This window comes from Rhinolophus sinicus, chromosome 15 (assembly GCF_057876585.1).
Source record: "Rhinolophus sinicus isolate RSI-liver-muscle chromosome 15, RSI-T2T, whole genome shotgun sequence".
Classification (NCBI taxonomy): Eukaryota; Metazoa; Chordata; class Mammalia; order Chiroptera; family Rhinolophidae; genus Rhinolophus; species Rhinolophus sinicus.
Genome location: NC_142515.1, coordinates 67,719,811 through 67,738,020, shown reverse-complemented (window position 1 = coordinate 67,738,020; position 18,210 = coordinate 67,719,811). Strand labels below are relative to the sequence as shown.

General features: G+C 36.3%; 1 protein-coding gene across 7 annotated transcripts in view; it reads right to left on the bottom strand.

The window, feature by feature from the left end:
- ZNF33B (zinc finger protein 33B) overlaps window positions 1–13,151 on the bottom strand; it is a 111,320-nt gene extending 98,169 nt beyond the window's left edge. For 4 of the 7 annotated variants that reach the window (XR_016018942.1, XR_016018941.1, XM_088792154.1 and 1 more), the window contains exons 1-5: window positions 13,048–13,135; window positions 12,353–12,493; window positions 11,828–11,885; window positions 2,241–2,385; window positions 1,871–1,966 (exon numbers count right to left, since the gene is read on the bottom strand). Coding sequence is in view for 5 of the 7 variants with exons in the window: in XM_088792154.1 (XP_088648280.1) it covers window positions 1,871–1,966; window positions 2,241–2,385; window positions 11,828–11,885; window positions 12,353–12,453 (400 nt within the window). In the remaining 2 variants the exon portion in view is untranslated. Of the gene's footprint in view, window positions 1–1,860; window positions 1,967–2,240; window positions 2,386–11,827; window positions 11,886–12,352; window positions 12,494–13,047 lie in introns of all 7 variants that reach the window. The other 3 variants (XM_088792157.1, XM_074337337.2, XM_088792153.1) reach the window with 3 other exon arrangements.
- Between the last annotated feature and the right edge of the window lie 5,059 nt (window positions 13,152–18,210).

Here is an 18,210-nt window from a genome sequence, read left to right as displayed (position 1 = left end):
TGGGAGATGTTTGCCAATGATATATCCAATAAGGGGTTAATATCCAAAATTTATTAAAAAACTCACTCAACTCAATTCCAAAAAATCAAACAACCCAATTAGAAAATGGCAGAGGACATGAAGAGACATTTTTCTAAAGAGGACATACAGATGTCAAACAGACTTATGAAAAAATGCTCAACCTCACTAATCATTAGAGAAATGCAAATAAAAATCACAGTGAGATACCACCTCACCCCAGTCAAAATGGCTATCATCAGTAAATCAACAAACAAAAAGTGTTGGCGCGGATGTGGAGAAAAGGGAACACTTGTGCACTATTGGTGGGATTGCAGATTGGTGCAGCCACAATGGAAAACAGTATGGAGGTATCTCAAAAAACTGAAAATGGAACGACCTTATGACTCAGCAATTCCACTTCTAGGTATCTATCCAGAGAAATCTAAAACTCTAATTTGAAAAAATTTATGCACTCCTATGTTTATTGCAGCACTATACACAATAGCCAAGACATGAAAACAACCAAAATGCCCATTGGCAGACGACTGGATTAAGAAACTGCAGCCATAAAGAAGAAAGAAATCTCAACATTTGCAACAACATGGATGGACCTAGAGAACATTATGCTAAGTTCAATAAGTCAGACAGAGAAAGACAAATCCCATATGATCTCACTTATATGTGGAATCTAAAGAAAAGAATAAATGAACATAGTAATCAGAAACATCAGAAACAGTCTCAGAGACAGAGGAAAAACTGAGGGTTGCTAGATGGGAGTGGGTATGGGGGTAAGGGGGAAGGTGAGGGGATTAGAAAGCACAGTCAGTAACAACAAGATTGCCATGGGGATACGAAAGTTAATTTAGGGAATGTAATCAATAATGTTGTAAAGATTTTGCAGGGTATCCGATGGACACTTGTCTCGTTAGGGAGACCACCCCAGGGATGGTGTAGATGCCTGATCACTGCACTGTACACCAGAAGCTGAACAATAATGAATGTCAACTACAATTCATTTGTATATGTCTGTGTATGTGTGTGTGTGTGTGTGTGTGTATATATATATATATATATATATATATATATATATGTGTACAAGAAGTGGAGTACAGCATTAGGAATAGAGACAGTGGAAATGTAAGGGCTGTATGCGATGTCAGAGGGGTAGTAGATTGCAGGATGGGGGTTATCACTGTGTGAGGGATATAAATAGTAAATGTCTGATTATTACATTGTTTTGTACACCTGAAACTAATAAAAAAAAAGAAAAATAATAATAATTACTACAAGGGGCACAATTGAAAGTGTAAGATTTACACTCAAGCCAAGAAATGCATTTGCATATCAAATAAATGACAGAGTCATACTTGATGTCTCAGAATCTCGCGCTATCATAATCACTAAAGAAAGTGAAACCAGATGTTTTGAATTAAGCTTTGACTTGTGTTACTATTAAAATAAAAATCAAATTTCTTTAAGTATCAAAAAAAAAATTTGAGTCAGAAAATGAGTGTATGAAAGAATGCCTGACAACTGCAGGCATGCAGGGCAGTGGTGGTAAGGCAGGGAACTGAAAGTACTTTGAAAAACATACAGTAACCAAGATACACAGTAGTAGAATGAAATGGGCAAAGACTGGACCATTGGAAGATGTAAGAATAGTAAATATTCAAAAAGTGAATCAAAAAGGAGAACATTTTTTTGTGAGAGTGATATCTGGAGGTTTCATTCAATAATCAGTATTCTCAGTCACATCCAAGTATTAGGACCTCTTAAAGAGATGTTCGTGAAAAAACATTTCAAAGTTGTCAAGCTCTGGATTAACCACAGGACAATAACAAATTCCGTAATGGTCAGTACCTTAACTCACCTGGGAAGCTCTGGCTTATGAATTCTTTCTCCAATATCCAGGGCTCCTCTCCTTGCTCCAGCCTGAAGATCACCTCTGGTTTGGTAACACAATAACCTGTCAAAGTGAAATCACTTAGGATGTGGACTGGGAAACTTATTTCAGAGCCTCTGAAAGAGGAGGAAGCTTCTGGAGCTGTTCAGTGAAGGTGCCACTGAACATTTCACTGGAGACGCAAACACAAATATGTTCCTGGTGCCCAAAAGTGATCAATCAACATTGATTCCTGACTTCTAATCTTAACTGTCATTAAACTCTACAGTGTCCCTATGCTTCATATTTAAAAGAGTATAAAAATGCTATTTAGAATTCCATAGTAAATAGATCTTACCTACTGAAACAAGGTTGCTATAGTTCTCCAGCATCACATCTCTATACAGAGACCTCTGAGTTGGGTCCAGGTGCTGCCACTCCTCCGGGGTGAAGCCCACAATTACATCCTTAAATGATACTGATGCCTGGAATTTCTGTTCAACCTGAAATATTGAGAATTAGATAACATGGGAAAAGATGAATGGGATCTAATCTTTATCATGAATACTATTCAGATTACCAAAATGGTTTACAGACTGCTTTGCTTTATACTTTGCAGGAAGAAGACAAATCATAATAGATATATTCTGCTGTTGCATTAAGGTCTTATTCATATAAAAAAATCATCAAGTCCCCACAATGTACCTGGCACTATTCTAGTTCTTGGAAGTACTAAGATTAATAAACATCTTCTTGTATTCAAAGAGCATATAATCTGGTAATAAAACATATGCAGTTATATATTAGAAGTGCTATACTGAAAGTACATACAAGATAGACGAATGTAAATGAGGAGCAGTATAAGTCCTATTTTACGCTTCACTGAAGAATAGCTGTTGGATAAAGAGTAATATTGTGTTCTTCATGAACACAGGGCCATGGCACAAGCAAAGGCAGCAGGACTCGAACACACTCAGGAAACAAGTAGAAGGGTAAACAGCATAGAAGGACTTGAGAACACAGCCTGAAGCTGTGATGAGGCAAAAGGCCATGGATGTATTTAGGAAATGGATTACAGAGTAACTTTAGACCAACGGTCTCCAAAGAATCACTTTCTACCTTAAAGAATACTGAGAACTACAGAAATTTGTATTTGTAAATTATAGAAATAAACTATCCATACATTTATTATAAATTTTAATTTTCTTCTAATTTAATTTAAACATGCAGAAAAAGGCCTAATATTTTATTTCACTGCAATCTAGGCTCTAACTCTTCATGTAGTCTAGGCTCTAACTCTTCAATTCAGAGACAATAATAAGGAAGTGTAGAAAATGAGGGAAAGATTTTGGAATTATTGTATTTGAAATGTCTGTAGAATATATAAGAGAAGATATCTTCTAGACTGCATGCCTCTACCTTAAGTATCACTGTTGCAGTGAAAGGGGAGCAAAAGAATAGATGTGAGCATATACTAAAATTGTATGACCAGGCTTTTATTTATAGAACCAATTCTTTTGAAAAAGTGAAGAAAAAGCTAAAGGACAAAAACAACATCACTTGCATAAACTACTGCAGTAGAAAATGGGATGCAAATAGGACACTGATAAAGATAGCAACAGAACTGGTCACCAATTCACTGGACAGAAAGGAAATGTTTCCTCGAGGATTATGCATAAACAGCTATACAGATACTAGAATGACAAAGTAAGCCATAAAAATTAGCAGAAAACAGAATTGGGCACTGTATTTCAGCAAAATACGTCTTGAACATAATAAATTTGAAGCATAATACTGAAGGTCTAGAATGAAAACAAGGATTTGGTAGACATTAATAATTTGGTGTTGTCTGAAGTCGACAAGAATGAATCAGATGGCTCTCAGAGAAATAAGAGACTGAAGAGAGAATATAATCAAGAATGGAAGCTGAGGAAAATCACTTAACTGGCTTACAGAGAAAATATAAACCATGAACACCATGAAAGTATTTTCTGAAAGGTGGAAATAAAAACAATGAATAGTTTTTAAAACTAAGAGATTATATGATCATTTCACTAGATGTAGAAAAGCATAAGAAATACTCTTGGCAAACTATAAATAGAAAGGAATTTCCTCAATGTGATAAAAGATTTTTACAAGTACCTACAGAAAGTATCTATTACATTTAACGGTGAATTATGGAAAGTGTTCAACTTAAAACTAGGACCAAGATAAGGATGCCTGCTATATCCAATTTTACTCAACATTTTTCTCAAGTTCTTAGTGTAATATGGCAAAACAATCATATACATAGAAAACTCAAATAAAAGTATCTAAAAGTTTTAGAAATAGGACACTAATTCAATATAACAAATTTCAGAAAATTAAAAAATTTAAAGGTACAACAATAGCATGAAAAATATGAAAATCCCAACAAAGAAAATTACAAAATATAATGAAAGAAAATACAGAAGACCCAAATAAATAGAGGAATAGAACAGATTCCTAGGTAAGAAGGCTCAATATTATAAAAATATCAATTCACTCCATGCTGATATATAAATCCACAGCAATCTCAAACAAAATCCCAACAGATACTTTCTTGGATATTAGACTAATTCTAAAATATGTAAAAGGCTAAGGGCTAATATGCAAAGGGCTAAGAATAGACAAAATGATCTTAAAGAAAAATAAAGCCAGAAGAAATGCTATCAGATATCAAGAATGATTAATGTACCATAACTAAAACAGAGTCATATGAGCATAAGAATTTTTAAATGCATACACAGAATGGAGGAAGGAGAGTCCAAAAACAGACCCACATATATATTATCACTTGTTTATGACAAGGGTAACAAAAAGACAATCATTTCAATAAATGGTGCTAGTTTAATTATAGTGAGTATTTATTGCTTTCTTAAGTGTAAGCAGAAATTTTAGACAGTATATAGCTCTAAATCTAAAAACTAAAACAACGAGTTTTAGAATATGCCATAATACCTTCGTGACCCCAAGATAGGAAAGATTTTTTAAACAGGAAACAAATTATTATTAATTATACATTAAGAACCTACCCTTATCAAAACACATAGAATAAAAATACAACACACAGGGTGAGAGAAGACATTCAGAATATATATGTATCTAGTTAGTTTTATATTTGAAAATCAATTAATATAATTTACTAATTAAGAAAATAAAGGAGACAAATCAAATGAAAATCTCAATAGATGCCGAAAACCATTGATTATATTTAACAGGAACTCATGGGAAAAAAACCTTTATAGAACTAGGACTAGAATGGACTTGATGTGATAAATACAAAAAAATGCAGCAAAAGTTACATATTGAAAGGAAAGCTTTCCATTTGAGAACAGAATCAAGACAAGAAAACCTACTTTTGTTTCTAATCAGTATGATATATTGGAGAAGCTAGCAATGCAATATAGATAAAAAAGGTTTAAGAATTGGAAAAAACAAATGTCTATTCCCAGATTATATGTTTGTATTAGGTTGGTGCAAACGTAACCGTGGTTTTTTTGCATTGTTGAAATTTGCCGTTTGATACTGGAATACATTCTTAAATAAATGTGGCTACGTTATACATCATTTTAATGTGCATTTCTCACTTTATAATTTTTTGCTGATGATATTATTTGCTGTTTATTTTATATGTATTTTAGACTATAGAAATGATGTTAGGCAAAAATCAAATTCAAGTGATTTTCTTGTTCGAGTTGAAAATGGGTCATAAAGCAGCAGAGACAACTCTCAACATCAACAACACATTTGGCCCAGGAACTGCTAACGAACATACAGTGCAGAGGTGGTTCAAGAAGATTTGCAAAGGAGACGAGAGCCTTGAGGATGAGGAGCGTAGTGACCAGCCACGGGAAGTTGACAACGACCAATTGAGAGCAATCATGGAAGCTGGTCCTCTTACAACTACACGAGAAGTTGCTGAAGAATTCAACGTCGACCGTTCTACGGTTGTTCAGCATTTGAAGCAAATTGGAAAGGTGAAAGAGCTCGATAAGTGGGTGCCTCAAGAGCTGACCAAAAATCAAAAGAATCATCGTTTTGAAGTGTCTTATTCTATGTAACAACGAACCATTTCTCGATCGGATTGTGACATGTGACAAAAAGTGGATTTTATATGACAACCGGTGACAACCAGCTCAGTGGATGGACTGAGAAGAGGCTCCAAAGCACTTCCCAAAGCCAAACTTTCCCAAAAAAGGGTCACAGTCACTGTTTGGTGGTCTGATCCACTACAGCTTTCTGAATCAAGCGAAACCACTACATCTGAGAAGGTTGCTCAGCAAATCGATGAGATACACCGAAAACTATAACGCCTGCAGCCGGCATTGGCCAACAGAAAGGGCCCAATTCTTCTCCTTGACAACACCCGACCACATGTTGCACAATCAACGCTTCAAAAGTTGAATGAATTGGGCTTCGAAGTTTTGCCTCATTCGCCATAGTCACCTGACCTCTCGCCAACCAACTACCACTTCTTCAGGCATCTCAACAACTTTTGCAGGGAAAACGCTTCCACCACCAGCAGGATGCAGAAATGTTTTCCAAGAGTTCGTCAAATCCCGAAGCATGAATTTTTACGCTACAGGAATAAACAAACTTATTTCTTGTTGGCAAAAATGCATTGATTGTAATGGTTCCTATTTTGATTAATAAAGATGTGTTTGAGTCTAATTACAATGATTTAAAATTCAAGGTCTGAGACCGCAATTACTTTTGCACCAACCTCATACATATAGAAAAATTCAAATAATGCATAAATGAATTATCTGATATAATAAATTAGTGTAGAAAACTTGTTGGATATGAGATCAATATACAAAAAATAATTTTACATATCAGCAACAAGCCATTAGAAAATGCAGTTAAGATATATGTATATTAATAAAAACACTAAACAGAAATAACTAATAACAAGTGTATAAGAATCCACATAAAAAAACCTTTAAAAATTACTAAAAATTTACATTAATGTTAGGAAATATCCATGCTCATGGCATTAGAAGAGTCAACATCAAAAAATAAGCAATTTTCCCCAAGTTTCTTTATAGATTCAATACAACCCCAAAGAAAGTCCCAGCAGGTTATTTTGTGAATACTAACAATTAAATAACATTGTAAACATTATCATTTATATGGGAATGCAACGGGCCAAGAAGAGCCAGGATCCTGCTGAAGAAGAAAAAAATGTGAAAGGGCATACACTGCTAAAAATAGAAACTTTTTGTCAAATGTGGCATTGGCATAAGAAGAGACAAACCAATGCAATAGTGAGACCCAGACATAGACGCATATACATTATCATGACAAAATCATACTGCAAAACAACGGGGAAAAATTGTTTTAAGAATGATACTAGGGGCGGACGGGTGGCTCAGTTGGTTAGAGCACAAGCTCTCAACTACAAGGTTGCCAGTTCGACTCCTCAACTCCTGCAAGGGATGGTGGGCTGCGCCCCCTGCAACTAACAACAGCAACTGGACCTGTGTAGCTGAGCTGCGCCCTCCACAACTAAGATTGCAAGGACAACAGCTTGACTTGGAAAAAGTCCCAGAAGTACACACTGTTCCCCAAGAAAGTCCTGTTCCCCTTCCTCAATAAAATCTTTTAAAAAAAAGAAAACAAAGAATGCTACTAGACAAATCATATGCTAAAAAAGTAAACTGATGTCAACCTCATACATAAGTGCACACACATCAATTCCAATAAAATACACATAATGTGAAAGTCAAAACAATATTTTAAAAATAACAAAGGGACTGTCTTGACCTTGGAGTAGGAAAATTAATTTTAAAAAGGCAAATAATACCAACACTAACAAATTTAATAAACTAATCTGGGGATTGGCAAATTTCCTTGTAAAGAGCCAGACAGTAAATATTTTTAGGCTTTGAGGGCTAGTGGTCTCTGTCACTTCACTACTCAACTTCTCCATTGAAGCCACAGATTAATTGTAAATTAATTAGCAGGAAGGTATTAAGGATTGTGAAAAGGGCACAGGGGAGGCTTCAGGAGTGCTATTAATGTTTGTTTTGATTTGTGTATGAGTTATATGGGTATTGGATTTGTAATATAGTCACGCGCCACATAACATTTCAGTCAATGACGGACCAACCACATATATGATGATGATCCCACAGGATTATAATGGAGCTGAAATACTATCACCTAATGACATCTTAGCCATCATAACGTTGTAGGGCAAGACATTACTCACATATCTGTGGTGATGCTGGTGTAAACAAACTTACTGTGCTGCCAGGCCTATAAAAATATAGCATGTACAATTATGTGCAGTACATAATACTTGACAATGACACCAAAGACCTATGTTACTGGTTTATATATTTACTATACCATATTTTTTTAATCACTGTATTAGAGTGCGCTCTTCTTACTTATTAAAAAAAAAGTTTACAGTAAAAGAGTATGCCATGTTAGGCCTCATACATCTCGTATTTAGAGTGTCTCCGGATTGCATCATTTCCTCCTGTGCTTGATTTAATTTCATGTTGTTTTGTACAGTAACAACATGCTGGACAGGCTTGTAACCTATGAGTAACAGGTTATACCTTACAGCCCGTCTAGGTTTGTGGTAGTGCACTCTATGATGCTCACGCGATGAAACTGCCTACCAACACATTCCTCAGAATGAATCCCCATCATTAAGCAGTGGTACATGACTGTAATTCCTTAAGCTCTATACTTACGATTTGTGAACTTTTCTATATAACTGCTATACATATAGAAATAAGATTTATTAAAAATAAAAACACATTCTGATTCATTGACTGAAGAAGGCATCAGAAAGGAAATTAAAACCTGTATAGAAAAAAAAGAAAGCACTACATATTGCCACTTGGGTTTTGCAGGTAAAGTGGTACATAAAGAGACATTATAACCACTAAAAAGCTCTAAAACAAACTCATCTTTAACAAAAAAAGTTAAAAAAAAGAATCTATAACCAAAGATAGTTAAAAGCAGCTTTGAATAATGGTAAAAGTAGAAGTTAATGAAACTTAATTATAGTGAGGATCAATGAAACCAAAAGCTGGTTCCTTGAAAGACTAATAAATATGTATCTATGAAAAAAATAGTACAAAAAAGGGCACAAATGAAAAACTGTTAGGGATAAAAAGCAACACATTAAGCTTTTTCAAAACGATAAAAATAGTATGAACAAGTTTACGGAAAATATTGACAAACAGAATTATGCAGATCATTAAAAGAATAACACTTTTTGACAAGTGGAGCTTGCTTCAGAACACAAAGATTAGTTATTGGGAAATATGGAAATATAAATAAATAGATCCAATGATAAAAGTTATATCATCAGCTCCATAAAATGTTAAACATTTGGAAAAACTAAAGTCTCATTTTTAATAAAATAAGACTCAATAGATACTTTGTGAACATGACAAAATTTAGCTACCTCAGCCCAAAGCCAGAAGCATGCATAATGAAGAAATATGGCAGGCATTCCTACTCAGATCTGTTTTGTCGTTCCTAGATCACGAAGTGTTATCCTTTTATTGTGCTGCTTATATTGTACAGATGGACAAATATAAAATTAGATCCTCTCATCACATTCTATTTGAAAAATTCCAGATGGACTAAGGTAGTAAATATTAAAACAAGTTTGGTATTTTTAGACAAAATACAGAAAAATTTCCCTGGGGTCAGGAAAACAAGAATAAAAAAACAAACCAGAAGACACAAAAGGGTTGTATATAAAACTGTCAGGAAGTATACCATTAAGTTAAAATACAAATAAGGAAACTTATTTAGCAGTTTGTATTTTTAAAAGTCTACTTTTTTTTTAAATTTCTGTGGGCAATGTTTTGGTTAGTTCCTGAGTGTTTGCATTTCAAGGATAAGAGTCACAACTTTCAGTGAGAGACAGAAACAGTTAAGTTTTCTAACATTTATATTAATAGATTTACCTAACATATAATCTAAGGTTAAGCATCATTTATTTGACAATGCTTCACATGTAACTTAACATACTAAATAGGCCTAATTATTTTAATTATTTCTTTTATAAAGAGAGAAAACAAACTTTTGAGGTGTGTCAGGGATCCTTCTGAAAAACTCCAAAGGTCTTAAAAATCTCAAAGGTCAAGAAAATGACTCTCCTTAGATTTTGAACACAAAAAGCATACTGAGAGAAGATAATTAGTAACAGTTATCATGAAAGATTACCATTTAAAATACATGGGAGGGTGGAGGGGTGGCCGGTTAGCTCAGTTGGTTAGAGCATGAAGCTAATAACACCAAAGTTGCCGGTTTGATCCATGCATGGGCCACTGTGAGCTGCGCCCTCCAAAAAAAAAAAAAAAGTAAAATACATAGGGAATTCTTCCAAAACTCAGTAAAAAAGAAAACTTGAAAAGTCATAACTTTATGAAAGTTTCACAACTCAATCAGACACATGAAAATTAAACAGTGGTTTTCACACACTAGCATAGAAATAATTTTTATATCTGGAGAGAAAGGAAAAATAGTCCTCTAATGAATAATAACATATCTAGAAAAATTAGAAATCCATATCCTACAATTCAAAAATATTAATCACAGTTCTCCAGAGCAGTAATTCTTATTATACTTAGTGGGTCTCAGCATCACATAGATGTCTTGTTAAAACAAGGACTGCTGGGCCTCACCCCCAGAACTTCTCTTCCGTAGGTTTGGAATGGGGCATGAGACTGCATTTCAAACAAGTTTACAGGTTATGCTGCTTTCTGGTCAAAGAACCTCACTTTAAGAATCACTGCTCTATAGAGTCTGGAGATACATTTGTGATTGTGCAAAAAGAATGACAAGGATAATCACAGCAGCATTATTTATATTACCGGAAAATAGAAATCATCTAAATGTCTACCAATGAAATATAGTATTTAGAATATAGTATTGCCATACAATGGAAAAATATGGCATTAACAGGAATAAACTACATTGGAACAGATCTTAAATTATTGATGAGTTGAGGGAAAACGTGTATCACATATACATTAAGATAATTTACATATTTTAAACAATAAACAGTACTGTTCAACTTGATAAACTTTCAATGTACATACAGAGATAAAATAAAACTAGTAGACAAAGGATGTACACTTGGAACTAAACTACGGGCACAATGAGGAAGACCCCAAAAAAGAGCCATCAGAAGAGTGGTATGAGAAGATGACAAGGGAGATTTTCCAGGGATAGTCAATAGTGATGTAGCTGTTGCTCAGGGAAGGCAACTACAATTAAGTCATTGGTGACTTTTACCTGGATAGATTCTGAAATGTGAAGGGGAATAACCAAGACAGAATATTATGGGATGAAATTTGACTGAGAAGCTCAGAAACATTTACCAAAGAACTTAACTTTTAACCATCTTCTACACACCTCATATACACAGCCTAGCTAAAATAAAATAGTTATGGAGTTTTTGTTAACAAGTGTGAAGGCCATTCATTCCCCTAAACATAATAGGTTTTATACTAGGATCAAACAAGACCATCATAAAATTGACCGCTTTGAACAATTTTGTGGACTTTTTTACTCCCAGTGAGGAACAGTCTGAGGAACTCATTTCAGGGCTGTCACTGGAAGATTATTCACTATGTGTCCCTGTGTTAAAAAGGATATCTCCCAGGATGTCTTTGTCTTGAAAGAATTAGTCTGTCTGTATCCAAGTGACTCCTTCTATACCATGATTATCAGAAACACCAGAGACATATTTGCAGGTCAACTTAGAAACTCTAAGACGTTTAACGATCAGTATATAAGCCTACATGGCCCTGCTTTTGATCTGCTACTTTACATTTTCTGTGAAGTTCAATTTTTATCTGTTACTAATTTCCCATCTTAACATATGGATTCTTAGAAATCCCACAATGTATTGTAACATATAGTGGGGACAAACAAACAACTCACCTGGTATTTGTTCATTTTCTGCCTTTCTTGGAAAAATGTAGACAACTCTGAAGATATGCTGGGTTAGAAGAAGAGGAATGGGGTCATGAAAGATCTGGCCTGCCTGGCAACTCCTGAATTCTCCTGCCCTATAAAGCTACACAAACCCACTAGATAGGAGGAATGTCAATGTCCCTCTAACCTTCAAAAGGTACAGGGGGATGGTGAAAGAGCACCTGTCTAATCATATAGCTTTGGGGCATACAAATTTTTACTGGGTAAATATAAATATCTGCTTGCTGAGGATTTTTTAACAGTTGAAATATCCCTTGGTATTCACAAAAAAATTTAAGATGACAAGAATGTAAAACAAATAACACAACTAATAAAGGAACATTAACTCTTCACCAAAACTGTTGTAAAAAAATACTGAGGACTAAGCTGTTTATCAATTTTACTACTGTTACTACACCTTTAGTAAGGGACTCCAACGTAAGCTTTAAAAAGCAGTACTTGAAGGAAAGGTCTATGTTTTAATTTCCTTACCTTTGTTGCCATTTCTTGCTTTTACCTGAGTGGAAAAGTAGATAGTACTGGCCTAGGAGTCGGGAGATCTGACTGTCAATCATCACTAACAAAACTGTCATCCCGAATAAGTCACTACCCTTCAGATGAAAAACATTGTTTCTAAAGCAAATGGGACAAAAACATATAACTCTTAAAAATTCTTCCTGAATGCTAGGTCGTCAAGTCAAAATAACTGCATATATCAAGATTCAGTGATGGACATGACTGGGGAGCACCTCAGAATCCAGAAAGGCTAAATGGAGAACCAAGGGAAAGGTTCAGACGTCTGGAGAGGAGTAAATCGGCCTTGCTGGGGAACCCTTCTTCCCAGGCGCCTCACAAATAACATGCCACACCTGCGCACTCGCTCTCTCCGCGGCACCGCCCCGACCCCACTGACTAGTACACAATATATTATGTACTAGATGTACGCGACGCGCATGCGCACAGGCCCTCCCGCACCCGAGAACCCGGCCTCACGGACCGCGCCGCCCGCTCAACAGAAGGTGGTCACGTGGTGGCTCCAGTTCCTAGTCTTAACTGAGACTCCCCGGGTCCCGCCGTCCCGTGGGTCCGCAGAGTTCCTCCCCACCACGGAGCACTGACCGCCTCCCCCACGAGCCGTGCGAGCCCTCCTCCACCCTGTTAACCCTCCGGGTCTCACCCACCGCTACCTCGTCCTGTAAAACTGGCCCCAGAAGAGCTCACTCGGGGGGACACAGAACCGCCTCCACGCAAGGACAGAGGGAAAACAGGCGCAAAAGGCGGAAGTGCACAGAGGCAGAGGGCGGGAGTAAACATGCGCAGAAGAACCTCACCAGGAGCCTATGTAGCACAGGGGAATTTTGGGGGGCGTGGGCATCTGAGTTCCTTAAGCAGCCCAGCGCCCTGGTTCCTTAAGGGGCTCCCCAAGTTATGGATTACAACTAAGTTCTATATGCACCCAGTGTTCAATTTAGACACAGAGCTGTCAAGAAAAGGGAACCTGCCTGTCAAATTAACTTTTTTTGAAATCTGATGAAGTAGATCTCAACAATATAAAAGAATATGTGACCCTTTTGATACAGGTTAGCATGTCCCTAGATAGACAGGGAGGTCCCTGGTGGAATAAACAAAGACAGTCATATCCTAAAACTTCAGGTTTTGAAATCACTCCTTTGCTCCAGGATATAATGTAATAAGACCTTGAGGTTAATCATAAAATTCCTTTTGGTCTGACAGATCTGATAAAGTGTGGGTTACTGTGCTAATTCCTTTACATGGGCAAGCAGAGCACACCTGGTAGACGAATTTCATTAGAAGGCGCCAGTTCCCTTCTTCAAACAAGTTCCCTTCTTCAAACAGATCCCTTCCCCAAACAGGCAAGAGAAGGTATAAAAGTAAGAGCTTTTGCCTCAGTCATGACCCCCTCCCGCTTGGGAGCTGCAACCTCTTCTGCCTCTAATAAACTATCCTCTTTTTAAAACTTTTTGCCTCTCCCTGGTCCGTGTTTCCATTCTTCAGCTTCATGAGACACGATCCTGACCCACACTCAGAAACTGCTAGTAGATCCTACATCACCTATATGACCTTCACCCACTCTGGGGAAAAAAAGAAAGAGGGTGGGAGAGGGGAATGGACAAGAAAGCTACTTCAAAAGCATGAAAGCAGTAGATGAAAACTGTAGATAAATCAGGAAAGAAACACAATCCAAGAGAAAATATTTTTATTAATTTATATAAATATATTCTTTCCTCTGTGACAAAATCACTTGAATAAATGGAGATCTACCCTTTCATAGATAAAAAGATCAATATTCTCTGACAAAATTCCAATAAGAATCTCAACAAATTTTTGTATGTACTTTTTTCTCTTTGGTTTTTAACATATTGTGTACTTTACAAAAGCATTCTTAACTTCAACTGGAATAAATTGAAGTCTAAATCAACAGCCAGGAAACAGTTTTTGAAGGAGAAAAAAATGCATAAGAAATATAAATATGTATAAATTGCTCTCCAAAATAGTTTGGCATCTGTTTAATGGAAACAACAGCTATGATTAAGAGTATATTTTTACATTTATTTAAATATTTATTAATGTTGGTTTTCTTTTATTAAGAGTATTTTTAAAATCTAGTGTAATAAATGTAGCATTTGAAAACAATAAAGGAAATAATTGAATATTCCAAATAGCAGGTCATTCCCAAAAATCTGGAATAAAGATTACAACCATAGATTACACATGATACAATTCATATGGATTTAAGATTTGAAATGTTTAAACCACTAAGTTAAAAATAAATAAATAATTTGAGATGGAAATATTGTGACACCAAAGACAGAAACCATAAATTTAATATCTGATACATTTTATTACAGAAAATAGTAACTCAATTCTAGTTTTAAAAAATGTTAAAAGCAAATCAAACTTTTACTTTTTGTATTTGTACATTTACTATTAGAAAGAAAACATGTATTAACATAATAATGAAATCTTCAAATCAATAGAAAGAAAACTTAAAATTAAAATGGGCTACAGAACTGAGCAGTAATGTGGTGTTTTTCCAAAAATAAGACCTAACCGGAAAATAAGCCCTAGCATGATTTTTCGAGATGACATCCCCTGAACATAAGCCTGAATGCGTCTTTTGGAGCAAAAATTAATGTAAGACCCGGACTTGTTTTCGGGGAAACACGGTATACAAAAAAAGAAAATGAAAAGGAATAATACATGTATGAAAACATCCATTGTGAATGTTGAAAGAAATGAAATGTGTAAGTAAAAACATGTAAAATATTTATTGAGATTTAACATTTTTAATTTACTTTTTAATTTATATACAGCAAAGTTCACAACATTTTGTGCAATTTTAACTGTTTTGACAAATACATAGATTTGTGTAACCACCATCAGAGTCAACTACAGAACTGATATCATCATTGCCCAAAAAATTCCTTCACGCTACCTTTTTGAAGTCCAACTCTCTCACCACTCTTTTTTTTACTTTATTTTTATTATATTTATGGGGGTGGCATTTATTAGTAAAATTATACAGGTTTCAAGTGTATAACACATTATCTATATATTGCATTGTGTATTCACCACCCAGAGTCAGTTTTCCTTCCATCACCATATGTTTGACCCCCTTTTCCCTCTTCTACCACCCTCCCACCACTTACACTCTAGTAACCAATAAAATGTTGCTTGTATCTATGACTTTCGTTTCTTTGTTTGCTTCTCTTGTTATGTGCTTTATTATGTGTAGGGGTTGCTGTTTCCTGCCTCATGTTTTTGTGTTTTTCCATTTTTTGTTTCAAGTCAAATAGTCTCCCTCAGTATTCCTGTAATGCAGGTCGTGTGTAAGAACATTCTCTCAGCTTCTGTGTATTTGGAAAGGTTTTTATTCCTCCGACATATCTAAAGGATAACCTTGCTGAATATATTCTTCTGGCTGTTAAATTCTCTCTTTCGATAGTTTGAATATTTGATTCCACCCACTCCTTGCTTGTAGAGTTTCTGCTGAAAAATCTGATGATAATCTAATGGGCTTTCCTTTGTAGGTCACTGTCTTCTTTTCCCTCATTGCCTTGAGAATTCTTTCTTTGTCATTAATTTTTTGACAGCTTCAATATAATGTGCCTTGAAGAAGGCCTGTGGGACTGGGGACATTAGGTGTTCTGTTTGCTTCTTGGATTCGAGAATCCAGTTCTTTCCACAGGTTTGGGGAGTTCTCAGCAACTATTTGTTTGAATATACTCTCTGTTCCCTTCTCTCTTTCTTCTTCTTCTGGTATGCCCATTATTTTTATGTTGCTCTTTCTGATGGAGTCAGAAAGTTCTTGTAGAGTTCTTTCATTTCTTTTAACTCTCAAGTCTCTCTCTTCTTCCATCTGTGTCATTTTCAGATGTCTATCTTCAATATCACTAATTCTTTCCTCCATCTGGTCAACTCTACATCCTAAGCTGGCTATTTCATTCTTCATCTCTTTTATACAGTTCTTCATCTCCAGAAATTCTATTTGTTTTTTTCTTAAAATTTCAATCTCTTTGGTAAAATATTCATTTTGTTCATTGATTTTGTTTCTGAGTTCATTAAACTGCCTGAGTTTTCTTGCATCTCATTGAGTTTTTCAGAACTGCAATCTTGAATTCTCTGTCCTTTAAGTCACATATTTCCATGTCTTTAAGTTCATTTTTTTGGAGATTTTTCATTTTCTCTCTGAGCTGCCTTGTTACCTTGGTTATTCATGGCAATTAATGAATTATTATTTGCTTTCCTGGGCCTCCACAGGAGTGGATTCTGAAGTAGGTTAACATAAAGAGGTCTTTCTATTGCTTTCCAGTAGGTGTTTTATTTTCTCTCCCGCTGTGGTCTTTTATTTGCCCTCCCACTGCAGCATTTTATTTTGTCTTGTGCTGTCCAGGCTTCTCTCGCGATTAGAGGTTATGTGGGGTCGTGGGCTTCTTCTCTGTGAACAGGTTGCCTGGGACTCAGGGCACCACCCCCATGGGAAGATGTGGTGGGCAATGGCGTTCTGAGCTTCTGAAACCCCATTGCTGCCCCTGAAGCCTGATGTAGTTCTTGTGTGTCTCAGCAGCCCTGTTTGCCCCTACAGGGATCTGCCCTGAAAGGTGGGGGTGGGGTGAGCTGGGAGTGGTCACTGGTGTGTTGTGGCTTCCAGCAATGGCGACATCCAGCCCACAGCTCTCTTGCCCCTATAGCTCCTTCTCTGTCACCAGAATTAGCTACACTGTGAGTCTGCCGCTGTGGGACTGTCTGTCCAGTACTCAGGGCTGTAGATATTCTGCTCTTCAATCTGACACTGCTACTGTTTCTTCTAGAGCCCTTCTTCTAAGGAGCCTAACTTCTAACAGTGGGGGGGTAGGGAGAGGCTTTGTGTCATTGTTTTATGTTTTCTGCCTGGCAGTGAGGGCTTAAACCACAGTTCTCACTCTTCTGTATTTAGTCCTTGCCCAGAGGTCTCTGCCCTGATCACTGGTTCAGCCGTATTATATGCCGATCCCACAGGCAGGACTGTGGGCCACAGACAGTGCACCTGCAGCCTGGATCTTTTCCTCTCCAGAGACTGCAGTAAGCCCTGGGCTGTGTCCTGCAGCCCATGTCTCTGCACTTCCTTCTTCCCACCTTCACTGTTAGCCTGATTTGCCTACCGTCAGATGTTTCAATGCATGGATCTCCGAGACATGCTTGTGCGTTGCTTAGGTTATCCTTTGTTGTATTATAGCTATTCAATTTCTTGTAACTTCCAGGCGAGATTTCAAGGAGCACTCCTCACATGGTCATGTTTCTGATGTCACCTCTATGAAACTTTATTTTACATAAACTTAATGGTAACCACTCATAAAAAGCTAATAGATCATGAAGCTAATAGATCACCCTGTTCTCACAAGGCAAAAAGTCCTTCTCCAAGACACTGTATAATGAAACTGTCAAATATCAACTACAAAGAGAGAATGCAAAAACCACCGGGGGGAAATGATTGTAACCTACAAAAGAACCCCCAATATGGTTATAAGCGGATTTCTGAGCAGAATCCCTGCAGACCAGAAGAGAGTGGAATTAAAGGGTTGGAAGAAATAATTTACCAGTGAAGAATACTCTAAAAACATTTATCTGTAAAGATATATGTGCTCCTATGTTCATTGAAGCTTTATTTGCAGTGGCCAAGACATGGAAACAACTAAAGTGCCCTTCGATAGATGATTGGATAAAGAAGATGAGGTATATATACACAATGGAATACTACTCTTCCATAAGAAAAGATGAAATATTACCATTTGCGACAACATGGATGGATCTTGAGACTATTATGCTAAGTGAAATAAGTCACACAGAAA